This window comes from Phycodurus eques, chromosome 14 (assembly GCF_024500275.1).
Source record: "Phycodurus eques isolate BA_2022a chromosome 14, UOR_Pequ_1.1, whole genome shotgun sequence".
NCBI lineage: Eukaryota > Metazoa > Chordata > Actinopteri > Syngnathiformes > Syngnathidae > Phycodurus > Phycodurus eques.
The window spans coordinates 21,428,354-21,452,078 of NC_084538.1; the positions used below are offsets into that span (position 1 = coordinate 21,428,354).

Here is a 23,725-nt window from a genome sequence, read left to right on the forward strand (position 1 = left end):
CTGCGTTGAACCAAACGATTTAAATAAAGATAATCAAGCGGAAACACCATGGAGGACGTAATCTCCAGCATACCGGCCGTTCCTCTACATAGAGCTGGATAAAGCATCATCCTTTCTTGCAACCTTCAACAATCCAATAGGAAGGTTCAGAAGACTGAGACGGCTTTTCGTGTGCACCCAAAATATTCCAGCGTAAACAAGATGTTTCAAGTCATCAATGGAGCCGCAGGCGTCATGGATGACAGTATTTGACAGAGCCATAAAAAAAAAAAAAAAAAACATCTCGTCAAGATCTCAATCTGAATTTCACTTGTCACGTGCTTTGGTCGGTCTGGAGTGAAGTCCAATTTGTTTTTCAACAGAGCTGTCTGTATCAGTATGTGCAGTGTGCTGTTTCTATCCCTCGGTGTCAGTAATGCCTACGGCATAGAGTTCAATGCCTGGATTACATTTTGTTGAAGAAAAAAAAAAAAAAAAAAAAAAAACGGATGACATACTAATACCTGACTTCGGTCTGATATGTTCCAAACAATACACTGTCTTCTCCTATGTTTGAAAAAAAGCACCTGTTTCGGAAATTTGACTTTCCAGAGAGGCCCTATGTTACGTGCTCCAAAAAAAAAACGAAGGTGCTGATTGGCCAAAGAGACGATCTGTGTGTCTGCGATCGATGGCTATTCCTGACGTACCCGGATGTCTGTCACAGCTAATTTGAAGCTGCATTTGTAGAACTGAAATTGAACAATGCGAAAATATATAGAGCTAGAGCGTTTCAGTGAGGATCAAATACAGTTTCAGAGAAACCAAAACGCATTTTATAAACTTACATTCAGTTTCAGGTTTATTGGACTTCAGTTCAAAACTAATACATTCAATTTCAAATAATACGATTCAGATTCAGTTTTTCAAGGCAATGAATGCAAGCGAAACAATACAAATTCAAATGGTGTAATTCAAATTCAGTTTTGCATGCAATTCTTCAAGTTAAGCAATTCAAATTCAAATATAAATGATTCAAATACAGTTTGTGGTGGCACATATTTCAGCCCATAAGGGTGGCTTGAACTATTAATAGGTTTAAGGGGCAATTACTTTTCCACACAGGGCCAGGTGGCTTTGAACAGTTTGTCTCGCCCCCCCCCCCCCACTCTTAATAAATAAAAAATGGCATTTTATGTTTACATGGGTAATCTTTGTCTGATATTTACATTTGTTTGATAAAATTGGACAAGGAGCAAATACTTTTGAACAACACTGCAGTGATAAAAGATGGAGTGTGCCACAGTGGTTTTCCCCACGATTATCGACACCACCTGGTTACATCTTCCTGGACTTGGTTTCCGAGCTACTAAATAGCCCTTCGTTGTTAAACCCTTTGTACAAGAAGTTAGCAACAGATGGTATGGTGGATGACGAGCACATCTCCCTCACAGTTCAGAGGTTGTGGGTTCAAATCCGGGGTCTGGCCTTTCCATGTTTTCTGTCTGCCATTCCAAAACGGTGCATGATAGGTTAATTTAAGACTCAAAATTGTCCACAGGTGTGGCTGTTTTTTGTTTTGTTTTTTTTTTGTCTTTTTGTGCCCTGTGATTGGCTGGCAACCACCTCCGCAGAAAAAAAACGCAGGGTCAAGTTTGTCCGTATCTATTACTGACTGATGGCATCATAATCAATGAACTATGACCTGCCAATGATTATTCGAGATGAAAGTACATTTGAACTAGCAGTGTAACATTTTCCTCCTCCAACTTGGACTTGAAGTCACATGTTGCGCTATTTCGTGGCTGCCAATAATCAATCAAGTTCGTGCTTCATCCCATCATTTAAAAAAATAATAATAATAATAGTACAAACAATAAATACAAAATTTAAAAAAAAAATAATAATAATTAAAAAAAAAAAACTCACCGGCAACATTACTGCTGCTCACAGCTGCTTGGAGAAAAGAACTTTCTCCTTCTCGTCGCTGCTTCTTCCTTGTGTGTCCCAGACTTCTTGCTCCGAGTTGCAGCAGACCTGCAGATGCATGGAAAACCCAAAACTCCTGCTCCCCTTCTTTCCTGTCAACCCCCCCGCTCCCCCTGTCCCTTCCTCCCTCCCTTCCTTCCTTCCTTCCTTCTGTTAATGCTTGATCGTTTCACCCAGGCAAGCCTCACGTGGTTTTAAGAAACAACAATAGCACTTTTAACTACAAAAACAACACCACCAACAGCACTTGATTGTTTGCTCATCAGTTGGCGAGCTTCCAGTGTTGTCAATTTGAACTGGGTCACCGTCCCGCTCGGCTCATCCGTCACATCTGTCTCCACCCCCCCCCCCCCTCGCTCGACACATTACGGTTTATGCCCTCGTTCAAAACGAACACTGAGCAGGAACAGAAAACCGGCATAATATTTTTCAGACATGGGAGAGTCGCTTATAGGTCGCCCCCTGTTGGCAGACGGAGGTAAAAGCCGACGACAGTTTTATCGCGCGTCATACATCAGCCTCAGAACATCTCGATAACAATTTGGTTATTTAATGATGTATTCACCAAACATTTCCACACAATGTCTGTTCGATACGTTTTGTTGTGGACGCCCTGAACGTGTTTTATTTGCTAGTCACCCAATGACCTCCTTTGAAACCCTAAACAAAATAAACGTGCGAGTGAATATTCGTACAGAATGAGAGCTTGTTCGGTTATATAACCCAAGTCAACGATAAAACAGGCTTTGGACGAAAAAAAAATTGTTCATGATAAAAAAAAAAATAAGAGAAAAAAATCAAAAGCGAGACGTTGGCGCCCTCTAGTGTCCATAGAAGCCAACAACACCAACGATGGAGACGTTGAACTTGTCCAAGTTTGATTTTTTTTTTTTTTTTTTTGTATTTTAGGAACCTCAACAGACGACCGTTTTAAAGTTGAAAGTTCATCTCTCAGTCAGTCAGCCACTCACACATTCTGTTTTTTTTGTGTGCGTCTGTGTCGATGGGACCGCATATATTAAACATTCATTCCCATGTAGTAAGAATGTAGAAATAATAAACATTTGTTTTCCCCTAAATGTCTTATTGAAGTGTGTGTGAATGTGGATAGTCCCTCTAGTGTTTAGGTGTTGTACAAGAACACAAAAAGACTACTTATCAGGTTTAATGTCAGGAGGCAATTCACACAGAAACACAGTGAAATAAGAGGTATAAATAGATCAAAAGGAACAGCAAAGAAAACTAAGACATTGTTGACAGCATTTAACACAATGCCCAAAAGAGTACCAGAGATGAAAAGGAACTTGGGCATGTTGGGTAAAAGATGTGCTCTACGGTTGGAACAATAACAAGGAGTGTTTGCATCACATGGTTGCACAGAGCGCAGGTCGCAAACCCCATTAAGCATACAGTGCCAAGTAAAAAGTTAATTTGTCCTTCCTGATTTTTGCATATTTATCATACTTAAATGTTTTTCGAGTGGCCACTTCGAACATCTCATTAAGACAACCCAAGTAAATACAAAAGGCAGTTTCTAAATGAGGATTTTATTTATTAAGGTCATGGGGGGGGCAATCCAAAATTATCTGGCCGTACGTGTTGGTTTGATGATTGGAAACTTTTGAAATGTGAGAAACATGCAAACGAGAAATCAAGAAGGGGGCAATACTTTTTTTTTTTTTTTTTTACAGCACTGTAGAGTCAACAATTTTTAACCAATTTCCCCTTTAGACTTGGTGACCACTGGAAAACCATTGCAGTATAAGGTGATTCTATAGAAAAACACAGTGACATGACACGGGATAAATAGTAGATACATTATTATTATATAATACAGCAACATTTGCCTAATACATTTCACCTTCACCTGACATACACCTGAAAATTGAAAATCCTCGCTGAACTATCGGCGCTACACCCTGGACACAGGTCAAAGAGGAGAGATTGGAAGTACACATTTAAAAACAAACAAAACATTCATCTGAATGTGGAGTGACAAGTGAAAAGCACAAACTTGACAAAAGAAGCTCGACTTCATCGCGCCACATGTATTTTTTGGTTTTGTTTTTTTTTGCTCCGTATTAACCAAAGGCGGATGTTGAATGGAACAAATGCCAATATTTTTTGTTTAGATGCAAAAAAAAAAAAAAAGTGATTTATCAATGACATTATCAGAGCCACAATTATTTGCGAACCTGTCACATTCTTGGAATGCCAGATGGGAAGGTTTTCATAACTTCTAATTGACAGTTATACATACATAAACCTTAAGATAAATGTTACACTTCAATATTTTGTCTCATTTTATCATTGCACAATCAACTGTACTATATATTTCCATAGTGCAGGAATACATTTGTACAAATTATTGTTCTGAGGGGGGGAAAAAAGCATAAAACAAAACCCCTAATTTGAGTGGTTTAAAAAAAAAATAATAATAATAAATAAATATATATATATATATATTTTTTTTTTAAAAAAAATAATAATTACTACACAAAATATGAGCCAATCTTAAATCTCTCAGGCCTGGTAGACACAAAGATAATCGGGACTGATAATATTAAGTACGGGGGGGGGGAATAAAAAAAATCTTCATACGTGTGGGGCAAGCTGACGACTCCAGAGTCACGACCTCTGTCAAGTGTGACGTCAAACGGAATGGAACCAATCAAGAAGTGACCTGACTCAGGAACAAGGGAGTGGGTGGGGGGAAAAAATAAAAAAAAAAAAAATAAAAAAAGAAAATAAAAAAACATGTGCTAATCTAAAACACAACATTTTGGATCCCAGAAATGGAGGCCCAGCTCGTGAAGCTGTGGGAAGCCCGTGGGTGCTTATTTAATGTCACTGCAAGAAAAAAAAAAATAATAATAATAAAAAAGTCCATTTTTTTCCCCCCCCCAGTGATCTTTTTTATCCCCCTATTCTTTTGTAGTTTGGGATTTTTCTGTAAAAAAAAAAAAAAAAAAAATAGATCCAAGACCCTCATCATCCCCTCTCCTCGTATCGCCTCTTCCATGTTGCGTCTTGTGCTTTGCGGTTATTGCTTTCTTTCTTCTTCGTTTTTGTTAGATCATATCGGATCACGTGAGATTTGTAATTGGAGGACGATCTTTGGTGTGTGTGGTGTGCTGCGTCGCTGTTAAATGCGTGATTTGTATTTTTTGATTTTTTTCATCTTCGTGTGTGGGGTCTGTAACAGATAAACAATCTATTAAGATATTAAAAAGTCCTTGTGTGTACATGGTCTTAGGAGACTGGGACCCAGACACAAATGTGGTCACGATGCGGATTTTCATCTTGGAGGCGCCATTATAAATATATACTGTTCTATATGGTTCTATTGTTCCAGTACAAGCAGGTGGATCGCATAGTTGCCTTATTTCTTACACAAACATATGATGGCCGCCGCGTATCAAATTACGCCGGACACAAAACAAGTGTTAAAACTTGAATAACTTAGAAATATGTAACACTGCATGTCAGTGGTTGTATTTTCAGACATATTGGTCATTACAGTTGGGGTTCCTTTTAAGTATAGAAATAGACAGCATGAATTCCTTGTAAGTGGCCACTAAATAGCTAAAAACACCAAAATACAGACAATCAACCAGCAAGCCCCAAAAAGAGATTCTGCAGTGTTTGCTGTGTTCGGTGCGTGAGAAGAGGAAAGCGTTTGAGGCGGGGCAACTCGTGGCTGCTTCGTCATGACAACGTGCCTGCTCACAGTGCACGTCGTCACGGATGGATAAACCAAAACGAAGAACAGTTCGACTCGGTGAGATCTTGTTTTGACATAATTTGAACAGCGGATGTGTACTTCAGCTTTACCATAACATTAAGATCCAAAACTTTCCGTGTGTAATATCCAATTATGGATTGCGGACTCAATCGATGGAGCGGGAAGTCCCCAGGACTGCAAGCTATTACAAGTCGAATTACTTCTTGGACAATCTTAATTACCGGTAGATGTTTTAAGGACGTCTTAACATTTTTTTCCACATACATCATCATCAAAACATGCTTGAACCGCCTACGGTGGCAGGAAGCTGCGCTCGTCGATTCCTACTGTATTGTGCAACTCTGTCCGTTAGCATCTTTGGAGCGCAAGCACAGTTTGGGTTTGTAGTTTTCCAGGAAAAGCAGCTGCTTTGAGTTGAATGCTCCCCGGCGCTTCCTGGAAAACAACATCATGATGCTTGAACGCAATATTCAGAAAAAGGATAGTTTTGTGAGTAAGGCACCCCGTGATTCTCAAAGTGTGGTACTAGTACCGCTGGCGCTATCTGGGCTGCCCCTAGTGGCATGCGATAGAATCACTGCAACTGCCAACTACAGTTCAGTTGTATTTCAATTTTTAGGACAATACGTTTGCAGTTCATCTTTAATACGTTTGTTTTAAACCTTTTAGATGGGTACAATTTGTATTTAACTTTTGTGAAATACATGTTAATTGATTGAATTATTTTTTTTTTTATTTTTTTATTTTTTTAGGACTGGACTTGGTGTAAAAGGTTTGAGAACCACTGGGAAAGTGTAAAAGCTGCCATGTACAAACTTTAAAAATAACGTGGCATTAGGTGCGAATGTACTCACAGTCTTATGAAGTGAACGGCATCTTCATACTCCATCCCACACTCGATGAGAGCAAGGGCGACCAACACTGGAGCTCTGGGGACAAAAAGTCAATTCCGATAACTTAACGAGGGGGGCAGTGTAGCCTATCGTCAATCAGTTCACACCGGTCAGTCATTCTCAACCCACTTTTGAGACGTGTTTGGGGTGGGCCAGGGATAGAAAGTAATATTCATCCAAATGTGTCGACGTTTACCCCCCAAAAAAAAAAGTTAATTTCCAATGCAGGCACCAAACATTATCAAACATGTTTGGGATGAACAAGAACAGAGATCAAAGCACAGCCAAGCATGCTCTCTCACCAAACATCATTGCATTCTGATTTTACAAATGCTCAACTGCATGATAATGTCCCACAGACCCCCCCCCCCAGAAGTCTTTCCAAAAAGGGGAAGGACAGACCACCTCAATTTTCCAGTTGCAGTTTGCGAGAGCCAGGTGACCCACTACTGTTCAGCATTCAGAAAAAATAAACATATGTACAGTACATCATGCATGTAGGGAAAACATACCTGCCCAGTCCAGCAACACAATGCACAGCCACACAGCTGCCAGGCTCGTCTCGAAACTTTGTCTGCAAAAGACTCAGCCAATCATCAACCACTTCATCTGGGGGGGCCGAGCCATCGTCAAATGGCATATCCTGGAACAAAGTAGGGGTGGGTCAAAATATTGATGAATCGCCGCATCGCCATATTCCGATTGAATCAATTCACCATCTGGAGGGGGCAAAAAATATACAGAAACAAAGGTGGCAATGTCAGGTTTTTTATAACTTACTATACTCATTATAATCCCCTCAAGGGGAAAAAAAATCAGTTCACACGCTGCTGCGTCTTTCGTGTTGCACGCCATACCGAGAACGAAACTGTTACATATATTTTAGTAGTTATCATTTATTTGCTTAGCTTGCATTAGTATTTTGCATTAGTACCTTGCATTAGTATATTATGGACAATATTTAGATAGAAAGATGTCTCGCCTTCAAGAAGATGACTCAGCAACATTTGATGGAAGGGCGCCTTGACCAAGGACGTGATCGGATGTGGTCGGGGACGGGACAGGTGTCGTCTGGTCCTATGTTTTGTGTTGTGTCTTAATGCTTAGAACATTATGTCTTGTAGAACCCTCCTATTTTCAAATAAACGTAGGAGCGACGGGGGAGATTGTTTAGAGCGTGTTGAGAGGCTGTAACCTGAACAATCTCCCATGCGTCCTCCTCATGAGTAAAATGACCAACGCCTTCATTCCTTTTGTGTTTATTCATTATAATGTTTGGTAAGATAAATCCAACAGAAACCCCTCACTTTCCTTTCTGCATTTTACTCCGCCACCACAGAGTGTGTGGTCAAGCTCAAACATCAACCTCTACGTGAGCGTGACAATACACACTGGTTCATTTGGTTTATTTTAAAAAAAACAAAAACAAAAAAAAAAACCAACCAAAAAAAATGCTGAGAATGATATAGGTTATCTGCAATAATTTGTGGGACAATATATTGTCCAGCAAAATGTGTTACTGTCACAGCTTGTTTGATACTACTTTCTCTCTTTTTCTTTCACACTCACACTCACACCTATGGGCAATTTAGAGTCTTCAGTCAACCTAACATGCATGTTTTTTGGGAGAAAACCCACGCAGGCACGGGGAGAACATGCAAACTCCACACAGGCGGGGCCGGGATTTGAACCCCGGTCCTCAGAACTGTGAGGCAGACGCTCTAGGCAGTCGGCCACCACGCCCAGTGCGTTACGACCAGAACTGCGAAGCAGGCGGTCCGGGTTCGAACCCCCCTCCTGCCAGTTTGCTGTGTTAAGCTCCTTAGAGGATATGGAAGTTAATCATTGCTGCATTAGTGATGACATGTCCACAGCTTCATTCGGAAGTAATAGTGTGCTCATGACTGCACGCATCGGGGCCCGTGATAAGCAGTCACCACCATATTGCACGTTTGAATTTTTGACATTAGTGTGATGAAATTCAAAGCGTTATGTGTCGCAAAACGAGCGGGGGGGAGGGGCCACTCCCAGCTGCAACGCGCACCGCGGGGTTGCGCTAATGCACCTCACCCCGACAAGGGGGAGGGATGTCGCAAATAATTACCGTGTCGTCGATAAAACATAGACACTCTCTGGTGATAGTGTCCTGCCGTTAAATACGCTCACGTCCAGATTTGACAGTGGACGGCCGCATTCCAGGGTTGCTTCTCCCAGAGTGCGTAGTTGGCACGAGCATTCATGACATAAGTGGACGGGAGAATTTGCGCTGAGAAGAACGGAATTAAGCATACGGGAGAATATGCCACGATGTGAATGCTCTGAAACAAGCATTCTTCTTCTTCTTCTCAGGGGCTAGGTGCATTTTATCTGAGGAACGTTGCATCTGTGTACAGTACATTATTAATCGCGTTTAAATCCTTCTGCTTGTTCATTTATTCTGCATGGAATTTTCGGTCATGGGCAGAATTTCTCAAGCCAATAAATATTTTCAAATTAAATCTCCAGAGGCGGCACGGTGGACGACTGGTTAGAGCGTCAGCCTCACAGTTCTGTGGACCCGGGTTCAATCCCCGGCCCCGCCTGTGTGGCGATTGCATGTTCTCCCCGTGCCTGCGTGGGTTTTCTCCGGGCACTCCGGTTTCCTCCCACATCCCAAAAACATGCATTAATTGGAGACTCTAAATTGCCCGTAGGCATGACTGTGAGTGCGAATGGTTGTTTGTTTCTACGAGCCCTGCGATTGGCTGGCAACCAGTTCAGGGTGTACCCCGCCTCCTGCCCGATGACACCTGGGATAGGCTCCAGCACGCCCGCGACCCTAGTGAGGAGAAGCGGCTCAGAAAATGGATGGATGGATAAATCTCCAGATTTCACACACAATTCCTGAAGGAATTACAAGTTCCCCAGTTTTTCAGTAACACAAACTATTTTTATGGATCATTAAAAAGAAGGATTTGGGGAAAATCTGGCCTAAATCTATCACTCACCAGGACTCGAATGCCTTCTTGTTCCACTGGTCCCTTGTCATAAGTAGACGCACACACCCTTACCAGGGTGTTAGCTCCATATGTCTTTAGATCCTTTGGATCAACACACATTATTTCAAAGTCACGACAAACAGTAATACCACAGCTGTTGTTGAAAGAAAAGAAAAAAAAGAATCGCCTACCTCTATAAACCTTCCAAGTTGCGCATTCGTGGGATTGTGCGTGATGAGGAACCTTAAACAGTCATAAGAGATTTCCACTGGAGCAAGACGGTTCATTTTTCACACCCACAGCACTGTGCTACTTAATATAGAATAGCAACTGTTTCGTGATATACAGGATGAATGGTAGATAAAATCTTAGAATGGGGAAGATGGAAAAACTGAAAACATTAAATACATTTTTCTTTTCTTTTTTTTCTTTAAAAGATCAGTCCAGCCTTCCTTTAAAAAATGTCAGCCCATTCAGACAAGTAAATCAGTTGAGAAGGGCACATGAGAGGATAAGTATGGAAAGCAAGTGGAGATAAGGTAGAGACCACAAATAAAAAACAAAGCCTCTGCTTTTCCCAAAGATTTCGTCATGTGATTTAACAGGATGGCAGGGAGGGCCTGCAAAGATAAGTGAAAGTATGTGTTACATGTATATATTGTATTATTACAATTACACACATGGAACAAAATGTTTGGTACTCCTCTGTTAGTGAAAGAAATACTCGCAGTTGTCACAATAATAACGTCCTAAAAGTAATAATAAATACAAATTTAATGGAATTTCACCAATGAAAATCAGACATTGCTTTTGAATTGTGGTTCAACAGAATTATTTTAAAAAACAAACTCATGAAACAGGCCTGGACAAAAATGATGGTACCTTTAACTTACTATTTTGTTTCACGACCTTTTGAGGCAATCAATGCAATCAAACAATTTTTCTAACTTTCAAAGAAACTTCTGCACCTCGCAGCAGCTATTTATTATTATTATTTTTTTTTTTTTAAAAGGGGCTTTCTCCAGGCGGCATGTTTCAAAAATGCAACACAAAGCGCTATACATTAATTGAAACATAAAAATTAGGCTTTAGACGATCAGGATTTTGGGGGCTGATCACAGAGTTTAGAAAAACGATAACCGATCCCATCACAAGATGCAATGTGTCTATTTTAATGACTTGTTCATTTACTGTATATAATTGTGTACTGTATACCGAGTATCTTCAAAAGTCTTCTCTCGTCAGGTCATGTATTCTAATCAGTCAGGTCAAACCAACATTACAACATGACAGAAATAATGGGTGCTAATTTACTGTAATTGAATGACTTTATTGTAATTAAATTAGTTTGCACACAAACTTTAGAGCGGTTAGCTAACCCTGATTCGACATACCGCTGGCATGTTTACGTACAACCATTCGTGCTAGCACTAGCTTGCTAGGCTACTTAACATTTTGTTCCCTGCTTACGAGTGGTATCGTACAACCCCAATTCCAATGAAGTTGGGACGTTGTGTTAAACATAAATAAAAACAGAATACAATGATTTGCTAATCATGTTCAACCTATATTTCATTGAATACACTACAAAGACAAGATATTTAATGTTCAAACTGATAAACTTTATTATTTTTAGCAAAATCATTAACTTTGAGTTTTATGGCTGCAATACGTTCCAAAAAAGTTGGCACAGGGTCATGTTTACCACTGTGTTACATCACCTTTTCTTTAGCAACATTCAATAAACGTTTGGGAACTGAGGACAATAATTGTTGAAGCTTGGCAGGTCTGGACTACATGCAGGCCAGTCTCGTACCTTCACTCTTTTACTACAAAGCCCCGCTGTTGTAACACGTGCAGAATGTGGTTTGGCAGTGTCTTGCTGAAATAAGCAGGGGTGTCCATGAAAAAGACGTGGCTTGGATGGCAGCATATGTTTCTCCAAACCCTGTATGTACCTTTTAGCATTAATGGTGCCTTCACAGATGTGTAAGCTACCCATGCCATTGGCAATAACACAGCCCCATATCATCACAGATGCTGGGCTTTGAACTTTGCGTCCATAACAGTCCGGATGGTTCTTTTCCTCTTTGGCCCGGAGGACATGATGTCCACAATTTCCAAAAACAATTTGAAATGTGGACTCGTCGGACTACAAAACACTTTTCCACTTTGCATCAGTCCATTTTAGATGAGCTCGGACCCAGGGAAGCCAGCGGCGTTTCTGGCTTTTGCTTTGCATAGTAGAGTTTCAGGTCGCACTTACGGCTGTAGCGCCGAACTGTATTTACTGAGATTTATTTTCTGAAGTGTTCCTGATCCCATGTGGTGATATCCTTTACACACTGATGTCGGTTTTTGATGCTGTGCCGCCTGAGGGATCGAAGGTCACGGGTATTCAATGTTGGTTTTCGGGCTTGCCGCTTACATGCAGTGATTTCTCCAGATTCTCTGAACCTTTTGATGATATTATGGACCGGAGATGATGAAATCCCTAATTTTCTTGCAATTGTACGTTGAGGAACATTGCCCTTAAACTGGTCGACTATTTTCTCACGCACCAATCATGGCACCCACCTTTTCCCAACTACCCTGTTCACGTGTGGGATGTTCCAAACAGGTGTTTGATGAGCATTCCTCAACTTTCTTTTTGCCACCTGTCCCAGCTTTTTTGAAACGTGCTGCAGCCATAAAATTCTAAGTTAATGATTATATGCTAAAAACAATAAGGTTTATCAGTTTGAACATTAAATATCTTGTCTTTATCGTGTATTCAATGAAATATAGGTTGAACATGATTTGCAAATCATTGTATTCTGTTTTTATTCATGTTTAACACAACGTCCCAACTTCATTGGAATTGGGGTTGTATTAAAAATACATGAACATACCTCGAGCAATCCTTAAAAGAACGGAATCTCTCGAGCACTGGTGACCACACGTTTTTCCCAGTTTTGTTCGTATAATACATGCGTTGCGATGTCATTGCCATGGTGACGAGTGTTTGAGTTGACCAGATAGAGCCCAGTGTTGGTAAAAGACGGGATGGGGTGGTATTGGAATACATTTTATTGCAGTAGTCTGACAGTGCAACCATGAAAGACCGTCTTGTAGTCCGATCCAGGTATTATATGTTGTCAGTCTCAGACGTGTTGTCAGTCCCACACCGCCGACGTATTTTTTTTTTTTTTTTTTTTTTAAATAACTTCATTGGTTGTCAGATAGTTACAGTACTACGTCAAAAGACACGCGACAAGGCTAAATATGAACGAGCGTTTGGATTCAAATATACATTACTTGATGGCGACGCGGCGTAAATGTCTTGCAGCGAATGTCATTAAAGCCGATCAGCATAAAATGCTAATTATCGGCAGATACCAATCAAGTCGATCAGATCGATGTAAAGTCTAATAAAATTAAATAATTCCCATACATTTTTTATTATAAAAGTATGCCAAGTAAAATTGTATTTATGGCTATGACTGCAAAGCTTCCAAACTACAGAAATTCATTTTCAGAACAATTTGTCTGAATTTCCACATTTTTAAAATTATGTCAAGACTCCCGTGGGACAGTTATTGGAGTATATTATGCAGTTGGATTTTAAAACAAAATAATAACAATTCTGCATACTGTTCAATTTCACAACAATCATTACTTATATATTACCCATTACAATTATTATCGTAATCTTTAATAAATTATGGCTTCAATATTTGCATCAACCTGGCTGATACATTTGCAAGCCTTCTCTTGCATGCTGTTTTTGCATTTCCTGTATCCACTATTGCTGCTGAAATGCAAATTTCTCCATTGTGGGACTTATAAAGGTTATATTATAAAGATGTATGATATTCTTCTTCTTCTTCTTTTCCTTTGGGCTTGTCCCGTTAGGGGTCGCCACAGCGCGTCATCCTTTTCCATGTAAGCCTATCTCCTGCATCCTCCTCTCGAACACCAACTGCCATCATGTCTTCCCTCACGACATCCATCAACCTTCTCTTTGGTCTTCCTCTAGCTCTCTTGCCTGGCAGCTCCATCCTCATCATCCTTCTACCAATATACTCACTATTTCTCCTCTGGACGTGTCCAAACCATTGAAGTCTGCTCTCTCTAACTTTTCTCCAAAACATCAAACCTTGGCTGTCCCTCTGATGAGCTCATTTCTAATTTTATCCAACCTGGTCACTCCAAGAGCGAACCTCAACATCTTCATTTCCGCCACCTCCAGCTCTGCTTCCTGTTGTCTCTTCAGTGCCATTGTCCCTAATCCGTACATCATGGCTGGCCTCACCACTGTTTTATAAACTTTGCCCTTCATCCTAGCAGAGACTCTTCTGTCACATAACACACCTGACAGCTTCCTCCACCCGTTCCAACCTGCTTGGACCCGTTTCTTCACTTCCTGACCACACTCACCATTGCTCTGGACGGTTGACCCCAAGTATTTAAAGTCCTCCACCCTTGCTATCTCTTCTCCCTGTAGCCTCATTCTTCCCCCACCACCCCTCTCATTCATGCACATATATTCTGTTTTACTTCGGCTAATCTTCATTCCTCTTCTTTCCAGTGCATGCCTCCATCTTTCTAACTGTTCCTCCAGCTGCTTCCTTCTTTCACTGCAGATCACAATGTCATCTGCAAACATCATGGTCCACGGAGATTCCAGTCTAACCTCATCTGTCAGCCTATCCATCACCACTGCAAAAAGGAAGGGGGTCAGGGCTGATCACTGATGCAGTCCCACGTCCACCTTAAATTCTTCTGTCACACCTACAGAACACCTCACCGCTGTTCTGCCGCCCTCATACATGTCCTGTATTATTCTAACATACTTCTCTGCCACTCCAGACTTCCGCATGCAGTACCACAGTTCCTCTCTGGGTACTCTGTCATAGGCTTTCTCTAGATCTACAAAGACACAATGTAGCTCCTTCTGACCTTCTCTGTACTTTTCCATCAGCATCCTCAAGGCAAATAATGCATCTGTGGTACTCTTTCTAGGCATGAAACCATACTGTTGCTCGCAAATACTCACTTCTGTCCTGAGTCTAGCCTCCACTACTCTTTCCCATAACTTCATTGTGTGGCTCATCAACTTTATTCCTCGATAGTTGCCACAGCTCTGCACATCACCTTTGTTCTTAAAAAATGGGCACCAGTACGCTTTTCCTCCATTCCTCAGGCATCTTCTCACCCGCTAGAATTCTATTGAACAAGCTGGTCAAAAACTCCGCAGCCACCTCTCCTAAATGCTTCCATACCTCCACAGGAATGTCATCAGGACCAACTGCCTCCCCATTTTTCATTCTCTTTAATGCCTTTCTAACTTCCCCCTTACTAATGATTGCCACTTCCTGGTCCACCACACTTGCCTCTTCTACTCTCCCTTCTCTATCATTTTCCTCATTCATCAACTCCTCGAAGTATTCTTTCCATCTAGCTCGCACACTGCTGGCACCAGTCAACATATTTCCATCTCTATCCTTAATCACCCTAACCTGCTGCACATCCTTCCCATCTCTATCCCTCTGTCTGGCCAGCCTGTATAGATCCTTTTCTCCTTCTTTAGTGTCCAACCTGCCAGACATGTCATCATATGCCTCTTGTTTTGCCTTTGCCACCTCTACCTTTGCCCTGTGTTGCATCTCAATGTATTCCTTTCGCCTCTCCTCGGTCTTCTCAGTGTCCCACTTCTTCTTCGGTAACCTTTTTCCTTGTATGATTTCCTGTACTGTGAGGTTCCACCACCAAGTCTCCTTCTCTCCTTTCCTGCCAGAAGATACACCAAGTACTCTCCTGCCTGCTTCTCTGATCACCTTGGCTGCAGTGGTCCAGTCTTCTGGAAGCTCCTCCCGTCCACCAAGAGCCTGTATCGCCTCTTTCCGAAAAGCTGCACAACACTCGTCCTGTCTCAGCTTCCACCACATGGTTCTCTTCTCTGCCTTTGTCTTCCTAATTTTCCTCCCCACCACCATCCTATGCTGTCTCTCCCCTACCACTACCTTACAGTTGGTAACCTCCTTCAGATTACATCGTCTGCACAAGATGTAATCCACCTGTGTGCTTCTACTTCCGCTCTTGTAGGTCACCCTATGTTCGTGCCTCTTCTGGAAAATGTGTTCACTACAGCCATTTGCATCCTTGTTGCAAAGTCCACCACCATCTGTCCCACCAAGTTCCTTTCCTGGATGTCGTACTTACCCATCACTTCTTCATCACCCCTATTACCTTCACCAACATGTCCATTACAATCTGCACCAATTACGACTCTCTCTCTGTCTGGGATGCTCAGAACTACATCATCTAACTCCTTCCAGAATTTATCTTTCACCTCTAGGTCACATCCTACCTGTGGGGCATAGCCACTAATCACATTACACATAACACCCTTAATTTCAAATTTCAGCCTCATCACTCGATCTGATACTCTTTTCACCTCCAAGACATTCTTAGCCAACTCTTCTTTTAAAATAACCCCGACTCCATTTCTCTTCCCATCTACACCATGGTAAAATAATTTAAACCCTGCCCCTAAACTTCTAGCTTTACTGCCTTTCCACCTGGTCTCCCGGACACACAATATATCAACCTTTCTCCTAATCATCATGTCAACCAACTCCCGAGATTTTCCTGTCATAGTCCCAACATTCAAAGTCCCCACATTCAGTTCTAGGCTCTGTGTTTTCCTCTTCTCTTTCTGCCGAAGAACCCGCTTTCCACCTCTTCTTCTTCGACTTCGACCCACAGTAGGTGAATTTCCAACGGCGCCCCGCAGGTTGACGGTGCCGGACGTTGTTAACCCGGGCCACGACCGATCCGGTATGGAATTCTTTGGATGAACGCTCATATTTGTTTGGCAAGGTTTTAAACCGGATGCCCTTCCTGACGCAACCCTCTGCATTTATCCGGGCTTGGGACCGGCCTACAGTTTGCACTGACTTGTGCCCCCCATAGTGCTGCATTATAAAGATGTATTATATAAATGTACTTTTAAGTTATAGGTTCATCTTTTCAGTTGAAGTAGCAGCGGTAACACCAATTTCTTTCCAGTCCATCCATTTATGGAGCGGTCTAGCATTGTCGTATATTACAGTATTTCCCTCTAAAAATAATTACCAATTTGCCTGCTCTTCAAAGTTGGCTAATCTCCACTACAATGCAGTTCCAGCCAAACCAATGTCACCAGTGTACTGTACCAGACAGTTTTTTTTTTTTTTCTTATTTTCGGCCAAAACATTTTTTGCGGCCGAAATGTTGGTGCATTACTATTCTTAGCCATTCCTGGGTATTTTTAGCTATGTGTTTTAGTTCATTATCCTGTTGCAAGACCCATGACCTGCGACTGAGACCAAGCTTTCCGACACCGGTGAACACATTTCTCTCTAGAATACCTTGACGGTCTTGAGATCTCATTGTACCCTGCACAGATTCAAGACACCGTGTGGAGCAAAGCAGCCCCAGAACATAACAGAGCCTCCTCTATGTTTCATGTAACCCATATTTGGTGTGGTACACACCATGTCACCAAGCAGTACAGTGATTACTTGTCACCCTTTAAATAGGCAAACTTAATGATTATTAGTTTGAAGATATCTATGATGCTAATCGAAGGACACACCTTGTTTAAACATGTCCCTTTGGTCAAATTATTTTCCATCTTTTCTAGGGGTATCAACATTTTTGTCCAGGCCTGTTCATCAGTTAGTTTTTTTTTTTTCAATAATTATGTTGACCCAACAATTCAAAAGCAATGTCTGATTTTCATTCGTTAATTTTCATTAATTTTTTTGTTTATTTTTTACCTTTGTCAATTTAAAGTTATTTCTGTGACCACTGTGGGTTTTTCTTTCATGAACAGAGGGGTTACCAACAATTTTGTCCGCGTATGTTTATGCACTCTGACGTACCTTGTGCGCGCGCGTGTGTTTGTGAATGGCAGCGTTTGTGTCTTTCTGGTCTCTGTGGTTCACTTGTCCACAATGAGCAACAGGTGCTGGGCTTGGCAGAACTCCCCTTCAAGCCTTGCAACTGCCATACATGAGCAGCCTGAGAAAAGTTACAATATGGGATGGTTAATTGAGTTACTGACTCGCTGACTAAATGATACCTGCAGAGTATCACAGATTCTTAAGCTAGTGACCTTTGCTGGCAATACAAATTTTTTTTTTTTTTTTGCTCTGGACACGATATTAATGAAGTCATCTTAATATAAGAACATTCATTCATTCATTGTTTCATTCATCTTCCGTTCTGGTTATCCTCACTAGGGTCACGGGCGTGCTGGAGCCTATCCCAGCTATCTTTGGGCGTGAGCTGGTTGCCAGCCAATCGCAGTAAAATAAGAACGTGAACTGATCAAATTAAACAAATGGTTCAACAGAAACAAACTTTCTCCAAATGGAATGAAAAAAACTAAATATGTTTTGGATCTAGCAAGGCAAATGCCAACTTAAAGTTGTGTTTGAATGGCGTAAAAATTAAACACGTCTATGAAACTAAGTTTGGGGGATGAAGATAGATCGGGAACTTTGTTGAAAGCTTAATATAGAAAAGATTAGAAACAATTTATCAAAAACAACTGGTATACTGTACAGAGCAAAAAGGGTTACTAAATATTGTTTGTGTTTAATGTATTCAACTCGTTTTACCCTATTTTACCTATTGCCCTGAAATCTGCAGAAATACATGTAAAACATATATAGAGCCATTCATTAAATTGCAAAAGAGGGTAATAAGAATCACGTGGACGGGACCAGGCCGGACCGCAAGTCGTGAAAATCCATGGATAATTGTATCCATTGTAATGACATTGGAAACATACATATTTTCAAACCCCCACAAAATTCTTGTGGGAATAAACCATCAATAAAAAAAATTTTGTGGTTGGTTCCCACCCTAAAAAGAAAAAAGACCCCCCCCCTCCAAAAAACATTTGTTTTTTTTTTTTTTAAATCAAAAAAAGTTGAAAAAAAATGTAAAAATAATTCACGAATAGGTGAATCTGTTGGTGCCAAACTCCAAGTATGCAGGGGTCCACTGGAATACATAACGTGGAATTTTGGGAAAAATCCCAAACCTTGAAATTTATGGACCTACATTGGTGTGAAAAGTGCCCCCTTCCTGATTTCTTTTTTTGTTTTACATTTGTCTCACTTAAATGTGAGTCAAAGACAACACAAGTCAACACAAAATCAAACTACAGTTTTTAAATGAAGGTCTTTATTATTAAGGGAAGAAAAAAAAGTGAGAGCCCATTATCCACAAATGGCGAAAACATAGAACAGTGGTGAAACTTCCCAGGACTGGCCGACCAAAACTACCCCAACAGAGCAGCGACGACTCATCCAAGAGAGTACAAAAAGACGCTACAACAACATCCAAAGAACTGCAGGCCTCACTTGCCTCAGTTAAGGTCAGTGCTCATGACTCCATTATAAGAAAGAGACTGTGCAAAAATGGCCGACATGGCAGAGTTCCAAGACAAAAAACCACTACTGAGCAAAAAGAACATTAAATCGCATCTCCTCCACAACGCTCTAAGAGACTCATTGCAAGTTATTGTCAACCCTTGATTGCAGTTGTTGCTGGTAAAGATTGCCCAAACAGTCATTAGGTTTAGGGGCCAATCACTTTTTCACATATAGGTTTGGATTTCTTATCGCTATCATAATAAAAACCTTCATATAAAAAAAACTGCATTTTGTGTTTACTTGTGTTGTCTTTTATACATCCATCCATTTTCTACCGCTTATCCGGGTCCGGTCGCGGGGGCAGGAGCTTTAGCAGGGACGCCCAGACTTCCCTCTCCCCAGCCACTTCATCCAGCTCTTCCAGGGGGATCCCAAGGCGTTCCCAGGCCAGCCAAAGGACGTAGTCTCTCCAGCGTGTCCTGGGTCGTCCCGGGGGTCTCCTCCCGGTGGGACGTGGCCGGAACACCTCACCGGGGAGGCGTCCGGGAGGCATCCGAATCAGATGCCCCAGCCACCTCATCTGGCTCCTCTCAATGCGGAGGAGCAGCGGCTCTACTCTGAGATCCTCCCGGATGAGCTTCTCACCCTATCTCTAAGGGAGAGCCCGGACACCCTGCGGAGGAAACTCATTTCGGCCGCTTGTATCCGGGATCGCGTTCGTTCGGTCACGACCCACAGCTCGTGACCATAGGTGAGGGTAGGAACGAAGATCGACCGGTAAATTGAGAGCTTCGCCTTTCGGCTTAGCTCCTTCTTTACCACAACGGACCGATACAAAGTCCGCATCACTGCAGACGCTGCACCGATCCGCCTGTCGATCTCCCGTTCCATTCTTCCTTCACTCGTGAACAAGACCCCAAGATACTTGAACTCCTCCACTTGGGGCAGGATCTCGTCCCCGACCTGGAGAGGGCATGCCACCCTTTTCCGACTGAGGACCATGGTCTCTGATTTGAAGGTGCTGATTCTCGTCCCAGCCGCTTCACACTCGGCTGCGAACTGCTCCAGTGAGAGTTGGAGTTCACGGCTTGATGAAGCCAACAGAATCACATCATCAGCAAAAAGCAGAGATGCAATACTGAGGCCACCAAACCGGACCCCCTCTACGCCTCGGCTGCGCCTAGAAATTCTGTCCATAAACGTTATGAACAGAATCGGCGACAAAGGGCAGCCTTGGCGGAATCCAACCCTCACCGGGAAGGAGTCCGACTTACTGCCGGATATGCGGACCAAACTCTGACTCCGGTCGTACAGGGACTGAAGAGCCCGTATCAGGGGGTTCGGTACCCCATACTCCCGAAGCACCCTCCACAGGACTCCCCGAGGGGCACGGTCGAACGCCTTCTCCAAGTCCACAAAACACATGTAGACTGGTTGGGCGAACTCCCATGCACCCTCGAGGACCCTGCCGAGGGTGTAGAGCTGGTCCACTGTTCCACGGCCAGGACGAAAACCACACACAGCTCCTCCTGAATCTGAGATTCGACTTCCCGACGGACCCTCCTCTCCAGCACCCCTGAATAGACCTTACCAGGGAGGCTGAGCAGTGTGATCCCCCTGTAGTTGGAACACACCCTCCGGTCCCCCTTCTTAAAAGGGGGGGGCCACCACCCCAGTCTGCCAATCCAGAGGCACTGTTTCCCATGTCCATGCGATGTTGCAAAGGCGTGTCTACCAGGACAGCCCCACAACATCCAGAGCCATTAGGAACTCCGGGCGAATCTCATCCACCCCCGGGGCTCTGCCACCGAGGGGTGGATGGGGGAGCTTTTTAACTACCTCGGTGACCTCAAACCCAGAGATAGGAGAGCCCGCCTCAGAGAACCCACACTCTGCTTCCTCATGGGAAGGCGTGTCGGTGGAATTGAGGAGGTCTTCGAAGTATTCTCCCCACCGACTCACAACGTCCCGAGTCGAGGTCAGCAGCGCCCCATCCCCACTATACACAGTGTTGGTGGTGCACTGCTTTCCTCTCCTGAGACATCGGATGGTGGACCAGAATTTCCTCGAAGCCGTCCGGAAGTCTTTCTCCATGGCCTCACCGAACTCCTCCCATACCAGAGTTTTTGCTTCAACGACCACCAGAGCTGCATTCCGCTTGGCCAGCCGGTACCCATCAGCTGCCTCAGGAGTCCCACAGGCCAAAAAGGCCCAATAGGACTCCTTCTTCAGCTTGATGGCATCCCTCACCGTTGGTGTCCACCAACGGGTTCGGGGATTGCCGCCACGACAGGCACCGACCACCTTACGGCCACAGCTCCGGTCGGCCGCCTCAGCAATGGAGGCGTGGAACATGGTCCACTCGGACTCGATGTACCCCGCCTCCCCCGGAACATGAGCAAAGTTCTGTCGGAGGTGGGAGTTGAAACTCCTTCTGACAGGGGATTCTGCCAGACGTTCCCAGCAGACCCTCACAATACGTTTGGGCCTGCCACGTCGGTCCGGCATCTTCCCCCACCATCGGAGCCAACTCACCACCAAGTGGTGATCAGTTGACAGCTCCGCCCCTCTCTTCACCTGAGTGTCCAAGACATGCGACCGCAAGTCCGATGACACGACCACAAAGTCGATCATCGAACTGCGACCTAGGGTGTCCTGGTGCCAAGTGCACGTGTGGACACCCTTATGCTTGAACATGGTGTTCGTTATGGACAATCCGTGACGAGCACAGAAGTCCAATAACAGAACACCGCTCGGGTTCTGATCAGGAGGGGCCGTTCCTCCCAATCACGCCCTTCCAGGTCTCACTGTCATTGCCCACGTGAGCATTGAAGTCCCCCAACAGAACAATGGAGTCCCCAGCGGGAGCACTCTCCAGCACCCCCTCCAAGGACTCCAAAAAGGATGGGTACTCTGAACTCCTGTTTGGTGCATCGGCACAAACAACAGCCAGGACCCGTCCCCCCACCCGAAGGCGGAGGGAGGCTACCCTCTCGTCCACCGGGGTGAACCCCAACATACAGGCGCCTTCGAGCCCCACCACCAGGCCTGGCTCCAGTGGGGGGCCCCGGTGACCCGCGTCCGGGCAAGGGAAAACGAAGTCCATTGTTTGTCGTCATCATTAGGGGTCTTTGAGCCGTGCTTTGTCTGGTCCCTCACCTAGGACCTGTTTGTCATGGGTGACCCTGCCAGGGGCATAAAGCCCCAGACAACTTAGCTCCTATGATCACTGGGACACACAAACCCCTCCACCACGACAAGGTGACGGCTCAAGGAGGGGATGTTGTCTTTTACTAATATTTAAATATGTTCGATGATGGGAAGAATTTAAGTATGACATGCAAAAAAATCAGGAACGGGCAAATTCTTTTTCACACGACAGTAATTCAATTAAAAATGTTTTTTTTTTTTTTACAAAGAACAAGAACCTTCGTTTGAGCAATCAGTCTTTTCTTAAACAACGAGAAGAAAAATATGATTTCAGTAGTTTTTATTTCTGGAACTTGTTAAGTTTAAAACACAAGCAATACTCACTGTGATGTGAGCTGAGGAGACTGTTCATTGAGGACACACACGACAATGTGACGGCTCGTGGGTGTAGACACACCATTGATGATGATGCTTGCTGTTGTTGTTGTTGTTTTGATTCTGCTCCTGGCTTCCAACGGCCTGCTAGCTAGATGCTAAGCTGTGGTGCAACGAAAACCCATTAGCTTAGGTTAGCTTGCAGCGTGTCGCGGCAACGAGAATTTGACGTTATTTCGCAAAATGACGAAATCGGTTTCAAGAATAGGTGACGTGCTGTGTCACAATGCGGGACAGTTAAATATTGAGACGTTGATTTAGATGACGTTTACAAAAATCGACGCATCAGCTGCTGACAAGTGACATTGAGAAAAAAAAAAAAGTCAGGTTTCAGAGATAACTAGGACCGATTCACTTAACAATATGCCAAATATTTTACTTCCCCAAAATAAGTTATTACTGCACTCCAGTCAACTGGTTTGCAATGTAACGTGAATTATATGATTACATTTGTCACCCAATGCAAAAAAAAAAAAAACGTTATTATAAAAACTGTGCATGACACATAAAACGAGAACGCTGTATTTACATCCAATTCGGTTTCGGTCGTTTCGTGGAAAACAGGTCACAAAAAAATAAAATAAAAATGCAACCAATTTATTGTTCCAATAGCACGTACCTCGACGTTCACGACAAAAACCGAGGCGCGTTCTATTGAGTGGTTTAGTCAGCTTGGGAAGCCATGCTGGGAACAGCTCAGTTCTTTAACCTCGTTGGTCCTCTCGCCCCTGTTTACTTGTCAGCCCATAGATATGAACACTAGATACGCCAGCGGGGCGTTATTAGGATTCCCACGTGGTTTCTAGGCAGACACGCCCTGTACGGGATCGGATTAGTGCCAAAAAGATTCACTCGAAGATTGCCTGTTGTATCCCTATAGAACACGCCGTAGTGCTTCCAGACGGGGGATGTATGTGACTAAAACAAACAAATGTATGTGTTTTATTTCGTACAAACCGGATTACATGTTTGGGATAGTTATCTCGTTACATCTGCGTTGCCTGCCCTTCCCGCGACGCAGGAGTAAATTATGTTGCAGTGGGGCGTGTCCTGCCTAGAAACTGCGTGGGAATAGTAATAATGCCCCACTGGGTTGTAGCAGCCGGCTCACCGATGTGCCGACATGGCGGCCACCTTGGAGAG

The 23,725-nt window shown here is 43.2% G+C and overlaps 2 protein-coding genes across 7 annotated transcripts in view; both read right to left on the bottom strand.

The window, feature by feature from the left end:
• Positions 1-2,056, bottom strand: part of LOC133412763 (apoptosis-stimulating of p53 protein 1-like) — a 68,786-nt gene extending 66,730 nt beyond the window's left edge. For all 6 annotated transcript variants that reach the window (XM_061696376.1, XM_061696378.1, XM_061696377.1 and 3 more), the window contains exon 1: positions 1,909-2,056. In XM_061696376.1, coding sequence (XP_061552360.1) covers positions 1,909-1,917 — 9 coding nt within the window. In that variant the 5' untranslated portion in view covers positions 1,918-2,056. The remainder of the gene's footprint in view (positions 1-1,908) is intronic.
• Positions 2,057-3,120: 1,064 nt separating this feature from the next.
• On the bottom strand, positions 3,121-23,315 carry LOC133412946 (protein tyrosine phosphatase type IVA 2-like). Its single transcript, XM_061696743.1, has 8 exons — positions 23,202-23,315; positions 22,532-22,685; positions 17,495-17,633; positions 9,776-10,204; positions 9,594-9,686; positions 7,119-7,249; positions 6,568-6,642; positions 3,121-6,148 (listed from the first exon to the last, which is right to left on the bottom strand). The coding sequence occupies exons 4-8, from the start codon at positions 9,869-9,871 to the stop codon at positions 6,037-6,039; spliced, it is 507 nt and encodes a 168-aa protein (XP_061552727.1). The 5' UTR covers positions 9,872-10,204; positions 17,495-17,633; positions 22,532-22,685; positions 23,202-23,315; the 3' UTR covers positions 3,121-6,036.
• Positions 23,316-23,725: the final 410 nt, after the last annotated feature.

Coding starts and splice junctions, on each gene's coding strand:
- LOC133412946 (XM_061696743.1), bottom strand. CDS start 9,871: ATGAACCGTCTTGCTCCAGTGGAAATCTCTTATGACTGTTTAAGGTTC. Junction 6,643..7,118: donor TGTGTTGCTGGACTGGGCAG/GTATGTTTTCCC, acceptor TTTTGTCCCCAG/AGCTCCAGTGTTGGTCGCCC. Junction 6,149..6,567: donor GCCGTTCACTTCATAAGACT/GTGAGTACATTC, acceptor GTTGTTTTCCAG/GAAGCGCCGGGGAGCATTCA.